Source organism: Chiloscyllium plagiosum, chromosome 19 (genome assembly GCF_004010195.1).
Source record: "Chiloscyllium plagiosum isolate BGI_BamShark_2017 chromosome 19, ASM401019v2, whole genome shotgun sequence".
NCBI lineage: Eukaryota > Metazoa > Chordata > Chondrichthyes > Orectolobiformes > Hemiscylliidae > Chiloscyllium > Chiloscyllium plagiosum.
This window is the reverse complement of record NC_057728.1, coordinates 29,249,459-29,263,949: the sequence shown is the minus strand read 5'-3', so window position 1 is coordinate 29,263,949 and position 14,491 is coordinate 29,249,459. Positions and strand designations below refer to the sequence as shown.

The 14,491-nt window shown below is 41.0% G+C and overlaps 1 protein-coding gene and 1 long non-coding RNA gene across 2 annotated transcripts in view; one reads left to right on the top strand and one right to left on the bottom strand.

Annotated features, from left to right (window-relative positions):
• Window positions 1–9,383, top strand: part of ada2a (adenosine deaminase 2a) — a 55,624-nt gene extending 46,241 nt beyond the window's left edge. The window contains exons 6-8 of the mRNA XM_043709440.1: window positions 7,611–7,719; window positions 8,273–8,430; window positions 9,177–9,383. Coding sequence (XP_043565375.1) covers window positions 7,611–7,719; window positions 8,273–8,430; window positions 9,177–9,383 — 474 coding nt within the window. The remainder of the gene's footprint in view (window positions 1–7,610; window positions 7,720–8,272; window positions 8,431–9,176) is intronic.
• LOC122559637 overlaps window positions 1–14,491 on the bottom strand; it is a 36,745-nt gene that overhangs the window by 9,687 nt on the left and 12,567 nt on the right. The window lies entirely within an intron of this gene.

The following is a 14,491-nucleotide window of genomic DNA, read 5'->3' as shown; positions in this document are numbered from 1 at the left end:
CCTCACCTTGACCTCCTTCCACCTATCGCATTTCCAACGCCCCTCCCCAAGTCCCTCCTCCCTACCTTTTATCTTAGCCTGCTTGGCACACCCTCCTCATTCCTGAAGAAGGGCTCATGCCCGAAACGTCGATTCTCCTGCTCCTTGGATGCTGCCTGAACTGCTGCGCTTTTCCAGCAACACATTTTCAGCTCTTTGTTTACTTGATGTCCAACTGCACAGAACTGAACTATTGTGACAATGAATGTATGATTTTTTTTTTATGAATAAAGTATGTTTCTGAAATATTTTTACAAATCACATGACATCTTTCTAAATTAAAAACCTTTTGTTTCTATGCAGTTCATATCCCTGTATTCCCTGTCTGTTCCAGAATCTGTCAAGATGCCTCTTAAATGTTGTTATTGTACCTGCTTCTACTATCTCCTCTGGCAGTGCATTCCATGCACTTACCCTCTCACATCTTCTTTAAAATTTCCCCCTTTAATCATTTAACCTATGTCCCCATGAAATTGATATTTCTATTGTGTGGAAAAAGACTCCCACTATCCATTGTCTCTCATAATTTTGTATGCGTTTTATCTCATACCACACCCTCTGATGTTCAAGTGACAGCCAAACCGAGCCAAAAGTCCAAACAAGTATTTATAAAATGCAATGTGTAAAATGTGCAGTACAAGGAAAAATATATGAAGACCTATATTTCTTACACGTTTGTCTTTCTACTTGCCTCCTGTTCCTGCATGCTTCCTTGTATGTGTATTGCCACTTCCCTCTGAACATTGGAGTTTAACAGTTTTTGAAATTATTTTAAATAATCCCTTTTTAAGAATAGTCTGCTTTAGGAGGTGGTGTCACAGTTTAATTAGCCTATGTTATCCTGACAGCGGCCTGGATTGTCTAATGTCTCAGAAATGATTATCTGACCATATGCTGCACATGAGGATGTTGCAGAATCTCCATCAAAGCAGACTTGAAGGAATTGGCGATTCTGCTTGGCAAATCCACCTGCGCCTGTTATCCTCCAGAAGTATACATCCAAATCTAAGAGTTCGGCTGTAGCTTTTTAAAAATTCATACACAGGATATGTGCGTTGTTGATTAGACAAACATTTAGCACCACCTCTAATTGATCATTAAGAGTCGACCACATTGCTTGTGGTCATGTGTTGGCTAGACCAAGTAAGAACAGCTGATTTCCTTCCTTAAAGGACATCAGTCGACAGTGGTTATTTGGTTTTGTCCCAGATTTGGATAGTAGTTTTACCATCTGTGGTGAGATTGGAATCCCATAGCATTGGCCTGGGGCTCTGGATGGCTAGTGTATTGATAGTACCACTACATCACCACTCCCCTAAGTTCAGTGAATAGTTACTCAGGAAAAGTCTCACATCGGATTTCTGCCCCATCTTACTATATGCCATTCCCCCAGCAAACTGCCACTCAGTAGATATCTGGAATCAAGGGTTATGGAGATAAAGCAGGAACAGGATACTGATTAAGGATGATCAGCCATGATCATATTGAATGGTGGTGCAGGCTCGAAGTGCAGAATGGCCTACTCCTGCACCTATTGTCTATTGCCTTAAGGCATCCCTTACACTGTGTCATCTTCGAAAGGTTACCTTTGACCTGGAGAAGCTTTGACAATTCAGCTTTGCCACTCACTGGTAATGTCGTGGAGCAACTAACACAAAGTTACACTGTCCATATAGCCAGCATAGCTAACAATCCCTTACACATACAACCCCATTCTCTTGCCCTATTCAATGTCTAACCATCAGGCCACATTCTTGTCGTTGTCCATTAGGAGAACATCAATTACAAGCAAGCAATCAGACAATTACAACAAAAATGAGAGTTTTATTTACAGCATGCAAAAGGGAATAAAAATGAAGCCACCAGAGACTGAAAGTCACTGTCCAATGCCAGATTTTATCATCATGATCAGAAAAGGTAACAACTCTCCAGTCCCACTCCAGCCTCCTGCACATTTTACTGCAGTGTCCTGGGACATATGAAGTCTGTGCACCATTGTGCCTCACTTGTGTGCAGGAAATTAAGTCTGTGTTGGAAAATGGTCGATTATCTGCACACCCATGCATCCTGAGATTTTATTTTATTTGATTTATTGTAGTCACATTACCTAAATGCAGTGCAAAGCTTTGTTTTGTGAGTGGTACAGGCAGATCATAGGATGCTTAGGCAGAGTGAGGCATACAGGTTACAACTGCACAGGAGGTACACAAAGCAAGATCGACATTATTTGAAGTTAGAGAGTCCTTCAGCACTCGAATAATGGCAGGGAAGAAGCTGTACTTAAACTTGTTTTTGCATGTGTTTAAGCTTCTGTATCTTCTGCCTGATAGAAGAGATTATAGGAGAGCAGTACTAGGGTGGAAGGGATCTTTGATGATGCTTTTCCCCGAAACGTCGATTTCAATGCTGCCTGAACTGCTGTGCTCTTCCAGCACCACTAATCCAGAATCTTTGATGATGTTGGCAGCCTTTCCGCAGCAACGAGGAGTGTAGGTGGAGTCTGTGGATGGGAGGTTGGTTTCTGCGATGGTCTGGACTGTGCACACAACCTCTGTAGTTTCCTTTTGGTCCTGGGTAGAGCAGTTGGGGCATACCAGGCCATTATGCACCCAAATAGAATGCTTTCTATGGTGCATCTGTAAAGGTTGGTGAGGGTCCTTGCGGACGTGCCGAATTTCCTCAGCTGCCTGAAGAAGGAGAGGCGTTGTGCTGTCTTGACCATTGCATCTACGGCGGAAGGTGAGGACAGGTTGTCGGTTATCATCACTCCTAAGAACTTGATGCTCTCGACTCTCTCCACCTCATCTCTGTTGATGTAGATGGGAGTGTGTCATTCTCCTTTCTTCCTGAAGTCAATGATCAGTTTTTTTTTTGTTTTGTTGACAATGAGAGAGAGGTTGTTATTGCGAGACACCAAGCCCTCTATCTCCTTTTTGTTTGATATCTGTGTTACCTCAGTGGTGTCATTAGCAAACATGTAGATGACATTTTTTTTAAATTTGGCTTCACAGTCTTGGGGGTGCAGAGAATGCATCCTTGGTGAGGGCTCCACTATTGAGGGTTATCGTGGAGGAGATATCTATTTTCACTGATTGATTGCAGTCTGTGGGTCAGGAATCTGAAGATTCAGTTGCAGCGGACGGAGTTTTGAAATTAGATTACATTACATTACATTACATTACAGTGTGGAAACAGGCCCTTTGGCCCAACAAGTCCACACCCACCCGCCGAAGCGCAACCCACCCATACCCCTACATTTACCCCTTCACCTAACACTATGGGCAATTTAGCATAGCCAATTCACCTAACCTGCACATCTTTGGACTGTGGGAGGAAACCGGAGCACCCGGAGGAAACCCACGCAGACACGGGGAGAACGTGCAAACTTCACACAGTCAGTCACCTGAGGCGGGAATTGAACCACAGTGCTAACTACTGTGCCACAGTGCTGCCCACGGTGTTTGGAGGTGATTATGCTTTTGAAGGCAGAGCTGTAGTCCATGAATAGGAGTCTGATGTAGGTGTCCTTGTTATCCAGATGTTCCAGGAATGAGTGTAGGGCTTGGGAAAGGCATCTGCTCTGGACCTATTTCGTCGGTAGGCAAACTGCAGAGGATCAAGGCAGGCTGGGAGGCTAGAATTAATGTGGCCATGACCAGCCCCTCGAAGCACTCTCCAACTGATGACAAGTGATTCTGCCTGCTGACAGTAGCAGCATCCCCAAAACAGACAGCAACAGCTCTCTCAATTTAACTTAGAATGAGTCCATACCATTCTTTGCCATTTCTGTTTGGTTGAATGCACATGCAGTGTATTTGCAGCACTGGCAGCCAGGACATAAAGTCATAGAGATGTACAGATGGGAACAGACCCTTCAGTGCAACTTGTCCACACCGACCAGATATCCTAAATTAACCTAGTCCCATTTGCCAGCATTTGGCCCATATCCCTGTAAACCCTTCCTATTCATATACCCATCCAGATGCCTTTTAAATGCTATAGGAATTAGATTGCCATCTTGGTGTGCCAGACAAAAGATGTCTGCTTCCTCCTGCATCAAAGGCAATCCCATTCTGACCAGAATGGCGAGCAGCTGTTCTATGTGCCTGTGCTGAAAAGGCCCTTAGAATGGAAGTGATAGCTCCAGATGAAGCACCAGCACAGGAACAAGCATAACATAGCAAGGCGAGGCATGGATAGTGCAAGCATGCAGATAGAAGAAGCAGTCCTGAGATGTTGGCTGGTACATTCTGTGAGCTGTGTCCTTATCTGTGCATGTAAATTATACCTGCTGCAGACTTCTCAATTCCAGTTATTGCTGTGCTCTGCAATGCATATCCGTGCCAGGCAACAGAATGCCAGTGTATTGGAGAGTTGCTGCGATGGTCATAATGGATTGGCAGGTATCAGATACCTCTGTCTGTGGTGGTGATTGGTGCCTCTGTATCATGCCCAGTTGCAGTCCAGTGTCCAAAATGGAGATCATTTGGAGTTAGCGGTAAACTGAATCTGTCCGGTATGCAATCTAGTAATCTTGTCCAGTCTTCCAGAACTTGAGCTTGTTTGGTGAGTTTGTTAACATGGGCCATGTCTGTGTCCTTTCTGCATTCAATAATAAATTAATTTATTGGATCAACTATTGAAGGTGACTCAGTGATGGACAATACTGGCAGCTTAATGTTCCAGGATACAAATGCTACAGGAAGGAAAGAAAGGGAGGCAAGAGAGGTTGGGGAGTGGCATTTTTTGATAAGTGATAACATTACAGCTGTACTAAGGGAGGATATTCCTGGAAGTACATCCAGGGAAGCTATTTGGGTTGAACTGAGAAATAAGAAAGGGATGATCACCTTATTGGGGTTGTATTATAGATGCCCTAATAGTCAGAGAAAAGTTGAGAACAAATTTATAAGGAGATCACAGTTATCTATAAGAATAATAGGGTGGTTATGATAGGGCATTTTAACTTTCCAAACATAGACTGGGACTGCCGTAGTGTTAAGAATTTAGATGGAGAGGAATTTGTCAAGCGTGTGCAAGAAAATTTTCTGATTCAGTATGTGGATGTACCTACTAGAAAAGGTGCAAAATTTGACCTACTCTTGGAAAATAAGGTAGGGCAGGTGACTGAGGTGTCAGTGGGGGAGCACTTTGAGGCCAGCAACCATAATTCTATTAGTTTTAAAATAGTGATGGAAAAGGATAGACCAGATCTAAAAGTTGAAGTTCTAAATTGGAGGAAGGCCAATTTTGATGGTATTAGGCAAGAACTTTCAAAAGCTGATTGGGGGCAGATGTTTGCAGGTAAAGGGACAGCTGGAAATTAGGACGCCTTAAGAAATGAGATAACGAGAGTTCAGAGAAAGTATATCCCAGTTAAGGTGAAAGGAAAGGCTGGTAGATGTAGGGAATGCTGCATAACTAGAGATATTGAGGGTTTGGTTAAGAAAAAGAAGGAAGCCTATGTCAGGACAGATCAAATGAATCCTTAGAGTATAAAGGCAATAGAAGTATACCTAAGAGGGAAATCAGGAGGGCAAAAAGGGACGTAAGGTAGCTTTGGCAAATAGAATTAAGGAGAATCCAAAGGGTTTTTATAAATACATTTAAGGACAAAAGGGTAACTAGGGAGCGCATAGAGACCCTCAAAGATCAGCAAGATGGCCTTTGTGTGGAGTCGCAGGAGATGGGGAAAGATACTAAATGAGTATTTTGCATCAGTGTTTACTGTGGAAAAGGACGTGGAAGATTTTGAACGTAGGGAAATAGATGGTGACATTTTGAAAAATGTCCATATTACAGAGGTGGAAGTGCTGGATGTCTTGAAATACACAAAAGAGGATAAATCCCCAGGTGTACCCCTGAACTTTGTGGGAAGCTAGGGAAATGATTGGGCCTCTTGCTGAGATATTTGTACCATCAATAGTCACAGGTGAGGTGTCGGAAGACTGGAGGTTGGCTAATGTGATGCCACTGTTTAAAAAGGGTGGTAGGACAAACCATGGAACTATAGACCAGTGAGCATGACGTCGGTGGTGGGCAAGTTGTGGGAGGGAATTCTGAGGGACAGGATGTACATGTATTTGGAAAGGCAACGACTGATTACGGACAGTCAACATGGCTTTGTGCATGGGAAATCATGTCTCACAAACCAGATTGAATTTTTTGAAGAAGTAACAAGAAGATGTGATTTATATGGACTTCAGTACGGCATTCGACAAGGTTTCCAATGGGAGACTAGTTAGCAAGGTTAGATGTCATGGAATACAGGGAGAACTAGCCATTTGGATACAGAACTGGCCTGAAGATGGAAGACAGAGGGTGGTGGTGGAGGGTTGTTTTTTTAGACTGGAGGCCTGTGATCAGTGTTGGTGCTGGGTCCACTACTTTTCATCATTTATAGAAATGATTTGGATATGGCATAAATGGATAAGTTAGTAAGTTTGCAGATGACACCAAAATTGGAGGTGTAGTGGACAGCAAAGAAGGTTACCTCAGATTACAACGGGATCTTGATCAGATGCGCCAATAGGCTGAGGAGTGGCAGATGGAGTTTAACTCAGATAAATGCGAGGTGCTGCATTTTGGGAAAGCAGATCTTAGCAGAACTTATACACTTCATGGTAAGGTCCGAAGGAGTGTTGCTGAACAAAAACACCTTGGAGTGCAGATTCATAGCTCCTTGAAAGTGTAGTCACTGATAGATAGGATAGTAAAGAAGGTGTTTGGTATGCTTTCCTTTATTCGTCAGAGTACTGAGTACAGAAGTTGGAAGGTCATGTTCAGCTGTACAGGATATTGGTTAGGCCACTTTTGGAATATTGCATGCAGTTCTGGTCTCCTTCCTTTCAGAAGGATATTGTGAAACTTGAAAGGATTCAGAAAAGATTTTACAAGGATGTTGCCACAGTTGAAGGATTTGAGCTATAGGGAGAGGTTGAATAAGCTGGAGCTGTTTTCCCTGGAGTGTCGGGGGCTGATGGGTGATCTTCTAGAGGTTTATAAAATTTATGAGGGACATGGATAGGATAAATAGACAAAATCTTTTCCCTGGGGTGGAGGGAGTCCAGAAATAGAGGGCATTGGTTTATGGTGAGAGGGGAAAAATATAAAAGGGGCAGCTTTTTCACAGAGGGTGATACGTATATGGAATGAGCTGCCAGAGGAAGTGGTGGAGGCTAGTACAATTGCAACATTTAAAAGGCATCTGGATGGGTATATGAATAGGAAGAGTTTAGAGAGACATGGGTCGGGTGCTGGCAGGTGGGACTAGATTGGGTTGGGATATCTGGTTGGCATGGACAGGTTGGTCTGAAGGGTCTGTTTCCGTGCTGTACATCTCTGTAATTCTATAACTTGCATCCAGTTTGGCTTGCACTTGCTAACAATGATACTTGAATACATTATGTATAAAAAAAATACATTTTTTACATTTTTAGACCGTTTTTGCCTTGCCCCTTTGTGTTTCATTAATGGACTTATATTCTTGCTGTTACAAATGTCTTTTGTGTGGGCAGTATCTTGGAAATCTTAAAACAAATGTGAAAGAAGGTTGTGTTAACTTCTTACAGGTTGGCCATGAGGATGCTGGGCACCCACTATGGTATTTCAGAAATGAGCTATCAATTCCGGCAAAACTTGGAGTTAAGCTGCCATACTTTTTTCATGCAGGGGAAACTGGTAATACACACAATTTTTTAAAATTTCTAAATCAAATTAATGCAATATGTTCCTTCCACATCATGTTTTAGCCATTTTTAAATTGAATAGTGATTTGTGCTAGAGTTTGCACCCTTGCAGGTTGCTATTCGCCATGGATCTTCGCACTGTCTGGAAGTTGAACCACTCATTGTATGGCTTTCTGGCAATGGGAATGTCTCTTTCTGTCTGGAGTTTCATCCAGAAAAGCTCATCCCCTTGAAATGGGAAGGTTTGAATGACAAGTGTCTCTGTCATTTAAATATCTATTTTACAGAGAAGATTGATTTACAATAAGACTGGAAACATTTAGCAGGTCAGGCAGCATGTATGGAAAGAAAGAGACCTAATGTTTCAGATTGATAACCTTTCCAGACAATTACTGTTCCTGCTTCAGATTCTGGAAATTTGAAATATTTTGCTGTTGTGTTAGAATGATCTGTAGCTTGCTTCATCCAGTGACCTCTATATAGCCAAATGGGGAAGAATATGTCTTTAGTAGAAAATCTTTAATGCTTTCTGTTTTCACTTACAGACTGGGAAGGTGTACATATAGATGAAAACATTTTGGATGCACTGCTGTTGAACACAAGTCGAATAGGCCATGGCTACAGCATAAACAAGCATCTTGCGGCAAAACAGTTGTCCCAAAAGCTTGATGTGGCACTAGAAGTGTGTCCAATCTCAAACCAGGTGATGGTATAGTGAATGTACAGAACAAATTGTGTGAACAACGATACCTTTCTCATTTAGGAACTGATGATTGTAAAATAAGCCTCTTGTCTCTGTTAATCACTTAACTTTGGAAATTCTTGCTGAACTGAAATGGGTATTTAAATGCAGCAAACTTAGCCAAGTCACTCTTAATTTCGTTGTTCAGGTCAGTTCCCATAATAGCATTGTGGTGGCTAATTTACTTCATGTGACAGGAGAAATTTCATTTCTCAGTCATTGTTGCATTAGATGATCACAGCCACAGATTGTGTTCAGAGGAAAGCTCAACAGAAAAGCAAAGTCATATAAAGAAATATCTGAGGAACATCTCTATGAGTGAAATTATCAGTGCATTTGTAAAGAGTATTGAAAAGTAAAAATCTTGCTAATTATGTGTATCTAACTAGCTTTTACCATGTCTAGGGATGGGGAGTAGCTGACCAAGCCATTCAGTGTTTGAGTTTAAAATTTTGTTATCAAGTTCCATGTTACATCTTGTTTTTTTCCGTATTTTACTTGAGCAGATTGTGAACTTGCTTAATCTTGTAATGTGTACATCTCTGAGGGTAAATATAGTGTATAAATCTGAATGTACTACTTTTAATGCAAGTGTTGTTAATCCAAAGGTACGCAATATCACCCTTGTTTGTAATTGTCCTGATTGCCCATGATCAGGTCCTAATTTACTGTGGCGCTGATGTTTTCCATTGGTTTCTTTATTGTAGGTGCTTATGCTGGTGAGTAATCTACAAAATCACCCAGCTGCAGCTTTAATGGCAGAAGGTCATCCCATGGTCATTAGTGCTGACGATCCAGCTGTGTTTGGGGCTCGTGGTTTATCATATGACTTTTATGAGGCCTTCATGGGAATAGGAGGTTTGAAAGCTGAGCTGACAACATTGAAACAGTTGGCTTTGAACTCAATCAAGTAATTTTATAATTTATTTCTTAAATAGCTTTGTTCATGTCAGACATATAAAGTCAATTAATGATTCCACTATGCCTTCCCCAAAACTTAGCTCCTGACCCACATTAGATCAAATATCCCTGCAGTTGTCCATGAGTACACACCATGCTGACCAACTAATGTTTCAGGATCTAAGTTTGGTGACGAGCCGTTTACTGAATTCATAACATGACACGTTTTAGAGTCATAGAAATATACAGCACGGAAACAGACCCTTCGGTTCAACTTCTCCATGCAGACCAGATATCCTAACCCAATCTAGTTCCACTTGCCAGCACCCAGCCCATATCCCTCCAAACCCTTCCTATTCATGTACCAATCCAGATGAATTTTAAATGTTGCTAGCCTCCACCACTTCCTCTAGCAGCTCATTGCATATACATACCACCCTCTGTGTGAAAAAGTTGTCCCTGAGGTTTCTTTTTTTATATTTCCCCCCTCATCCTAAACCTATGCCCTCTAGTTCTGGACTCTCCCACCCAGTGAAAAGACTTTGTCTATTTATCCTATCCATGCCCCTCATGATTTATAAACCTCTATAAGGTCACCCCTCAGCCTCCGACGCTCCAGGGAAAACAGCTTCAGCCTATTCAACCTTTCCCTATAGCTCAAATCCTCCAAACCTGGCAACATCCTTGTAAATTTCTTCTGAAACCTTTCAGGTTTCACAACATCTTTCCAATAGGAAGGAGACCAGAATTGCACGTAGTATTGCAAAAGTGGCCTAACCAGTATCCTGTACAGCCGCAATATGACCTCCCAACTCCTGTACTCATTACTCTGACCAATAAAGGAAAGCATACCAAACACTTTCTTCACTATCCTATCTACCTGTGACTCCACTTTCAAGGAGCTGTGAACCTGCACTCCAAGGTCTCTTTGTTCAGCAACACTCCTTCGGACCTTACCATGAAGTGTATAAGTTCTGCTAAGATCTGCTTTCCCAAAATGCAGCACCTCTCATTTATCTAAACTAAACTCCATCTGCCACTTTTCAGCCCATTGGCCCATCTGATCAAGATCCTGTTGTGATCCCAGGTAACCTTTGCTATCCACTACAGCTCCAATTTTGGTGTCATCTGCTATACCTCTTATGCTCATATCCAAATCATTTATATAAATGATGAAAAGTAGTGGACCCAGCACCGATCCTTGTGGCACTCCATTGGTCACAGGACTGTGGTCTGAAAAACAACCCTCCACCACAACCCTCTATCTTCTACCTTTGAGCCAGTTCTGTATCCAAATGGCTAGTTCTCCCTGTATTCCATGAGTTTGTTGGAGAATTTTCTTTCTCTGAAATGCAAACCACATTTTTTTAAAATGAAGAAAAAATGTCTGCTTGAGTAGTGTTTTTCATGCTTTCAGTTTATCCCAAGACAATTTACAGCCAACTATTTACTTTTAAAGTATTTTTACATGGGCCACAGACCAAGTTTCGTTGCCCATCCCGAATTGCCCTAGAAATGAGTTGCTTTCTAAACAATTTCACAAAACAATTAAGAATCCCACATTGTTGTGGATTTGGCATCAGTTATAGTCCAGATGCGTTGGGAAGGCAGTTTTCAAGCGTGCACACTGTTGTTAAATGTGACAGCCATTCTGTGCACAGCAGTATCCCACAGACCAATTTTTCTGCTTAGATTTAGTATTCAGTATTAACCAGGATGCAAGGAGCTACAGTCCCTTGCTTATCTTTAAATAGGTGCTTGTACATCACTATGGATCAATCCATTTAACATTTAGAATAACTGGCAATGTAGCACATTCAATACTATCCTGAAATACCAATTTAGATTATGTAGACTGGACTGGGATTTGAACATGTGACTTTCTCAATAGATGCAAGAGTACTACTATTGACCTAAGCTGACACTTTTCTCTGCATTGATAATTTATGGTGGGCTGAGAATTCAACTCTCAACTATTTGAAAAATGATAGTAATGTAACAATTCCTGGATGTGCCACCAGCTTGTAAAATTATGCACATTGTACATCGCTTGGTTGGGAAAAACATTGAAAGCTTTCACAAGCTTAATGCAAATTGGCAGTAGTGCCTAATTGCTATAAGTTTCTTTTGCTCATCTGGTGAAAATCATTTCATTTCCCTTCTGTCTATTATTGATCAGTCTCCAAGTCCACATAAGAGTAGATAAAATAACCATACAAAAGGCTACGTTATTCTTTGTTTACTTCACCAGAATCTCTCAGTTCAGTAGCCATGGAAAGGACTTTTGTTCAAATGTCATTGTCCTCACATGTATTGCCAGTCTAACTGTTATTCTCAGTGTGTCAAAATTCTGGTATACATACCACAAGAATATAACTGATCCACAATTTATCTCAACTTCATTATTGAATGAGTTTTAGGGAACACTAAAAAAAAATTATTTTTGTGAATATTTATTTGAACATAGGTTGACTTGCAATAGTGACTTTTGAGATGATACTATAGCATTTTTTAAAAGTGAATTTAAAAAGGAAAATCTTAAAGAGTATGGCAAAAAAGCAAGGAAATAGCATTGATGTGATTACTTCCAGTTGAAGACTTTATACTAATAGCCTATGTGACCTTCCAAACTGCACTTTTTATGCTTTTACAGCACTTCTTTCTGATAGGTGTTATGCATGTGAAGTTTTATAGAACAATTGATTGTTTTAGGGTCTCTCATTAATCCATGGTAACATGGAGAAATGAAGAAGGTTCAAAGCCGTAATAGAAGTTGCTGGAGAAACTTAGATCCAGCAAATTCTATGGAGAGAGAAACAGAGTTAAATCTTCAAGTCCAGTGACCTTTCCTCAGATTTGAAGAAATGAATTCACAACAAGCCTGGGTGGTTTTGTTAGTATGGAATGTGGGTGAGACTCTTAGACTGCAAGTTACAAAATTTTTGTACCTGACAGTACGCTAGAGCAGCTAATTTAATTATAGACAGACCTTTGTGACCTTCGAATCACAAATTCCTCCTCTGCTCCACACCCAACATCAAAAAAATTGGTCAAGAACCTACCCGTGGATGAGTCCACTGTCTTCAGCTATTGTATGTTTAGTGATGTATTAATTAGCTCAGAGCCAGACCTCTGCCCCCATTTTGGGAGGAAGTCCCACCTTAAATCACTGATGGTCAATGCAATTGGATGGGAATTCTGTCGTATCATCCCAACAGAACTAGATTCGAACAGTGGCTATTACTGGGACTATAGCCAAGACCTGAAAAAGAGAATATCATGGCAGACCAACTGAAAATTAAAGAAGGGGTATGTCCTTTAGCACACACACACTCTTTGCCTTATGCCACCTTGCCCAGTAAAACCTACCTTTGTGACCTTTGAATCACAAATTCCTCCTTTGCTCCACACCCAACATCAAAAAAAGGACTACATGCTTATAGTTGGCTGCCTACTGACATGGGTAAGAATTTTGGCATAAATTGGCCTCAGTTGGCCAAATGTTGGGGGAGGTGGTGTGGAAACAGGATGTTCAGTGTTGCTATTGTAGACAATGTAATCCCTCTGTAAAATGGGAGTTTGGGTGAGGCTGGGCGGTAAGCCACACATTACATTTTATCAGCTCCCTCCCCCCTTCACCTCAGCGAGCAGGATGGATAACCTCTAGACCCATGTTGAGCCTTTTTGGACAGTATGAGAGAGAGAGAGGGGTCTTAGACTAATGTAGTTAACAGAAAGAAATGTGCTGCCTTTCTAAACCAATAGGTGAAAACTTCTTCTTTATTCTTTCATGAGATGTGGGCACCATTGGCAAGCTCAGCATGTGTTGTCCATCTCTAATTGCTCTTGAACTAGGTGGCTTGCTTGACCATTTGAAAGGTTCCAGTTACCTACTAAGAAATATTGATTAATGTTGCTTTAGTTTTGTTACAGTAAAAGACTTAAAACTTGAAAACTTGGTATACCTTTACTTTAAGAGGGACATTAAGACTTTAGATGTCTTTCAAATTATTGCTTTCAATGGGGATTGTGACATGGATCACACTAAAACAAGTTAGACAGTTTTCTTATTCTTGCATTTGTATGCCAACTTATTTTGACTAACATGTATTGTGATGAGCTGAATAAATATTCAATGCCTTTTTCTTTTGATTTTTTTTTTCTAGCTACAGTGCTATGTCTGCGCAGATGAAAGTTGAAGCCATCAAACTCTGGCAAAAAAAGTGGGATCAGTTTTTGGATGTGGTTGTTCACATGTTCAACAGTGATGAACTGTGAGAAAAGGTTTTCTAACAGAATGATTTTAATGTTTTGAATCAGTTCTGACTTAGAATTGGTTATCTGGCAATCTTGATGTGGCTACAAGAGAAAATCTTGTATCTATATATTATGTTGCATGATCTCAGGACAATCCAAATGTGCTTTACAGTCAGATGAGTTACTTTAGCATTTTGTATTAAATGTTGGATCCTAGGTTGTCCACATTTGATAAAATCTGGTACATATATATGTATTGGCCAGATTTTATATTCATTCAGAATATGTTTACAAAGAATGATTTACATTTGATTTGTGAATGTGAATTTTCTCTAGTATGCGTAAAAAAAGCCATCCATCTTGATTCTGTTCCTTTCCCTACATAACTCTGATATCGATACCAGAGTATCGATTGGAGCCTTCTTGGCTCCAATCATAAGATCGTAAGAAATAGGAGAAGGATTAGGCCATTTAGCCCATTGAGCCTGTCCCACCATTCAACAATATTGTGGTTAATCTGATTTTGACCTTAACTCTACTTTTTGGAGCTCTATTTTTTGGCCATCCCATAACCCATGATTCCTCTTATCTAAACATCTGGCAATATCAGGGCGAGCCTAAAGCTTTGCAACTTTGGTGTATTGCTAGCTTTGAAGCTAAAATTCCTTTATTACATCCATTTGGTAGCTAAAATGACTGATCTCCTTGTGGGCGGCACGGTGGCACAGTGGTTAGCACTGCTGCCTCGCAGCGCCAGAGACCTGGGTTCAATTCCCGACTCAGGCGACTGACTGTGTGGAGTTGGCACGTTCTCCCCGTGTCTGCGTGGGTTTCCTCCGGTTTCCTCCCACAGTCCAAAGATGTG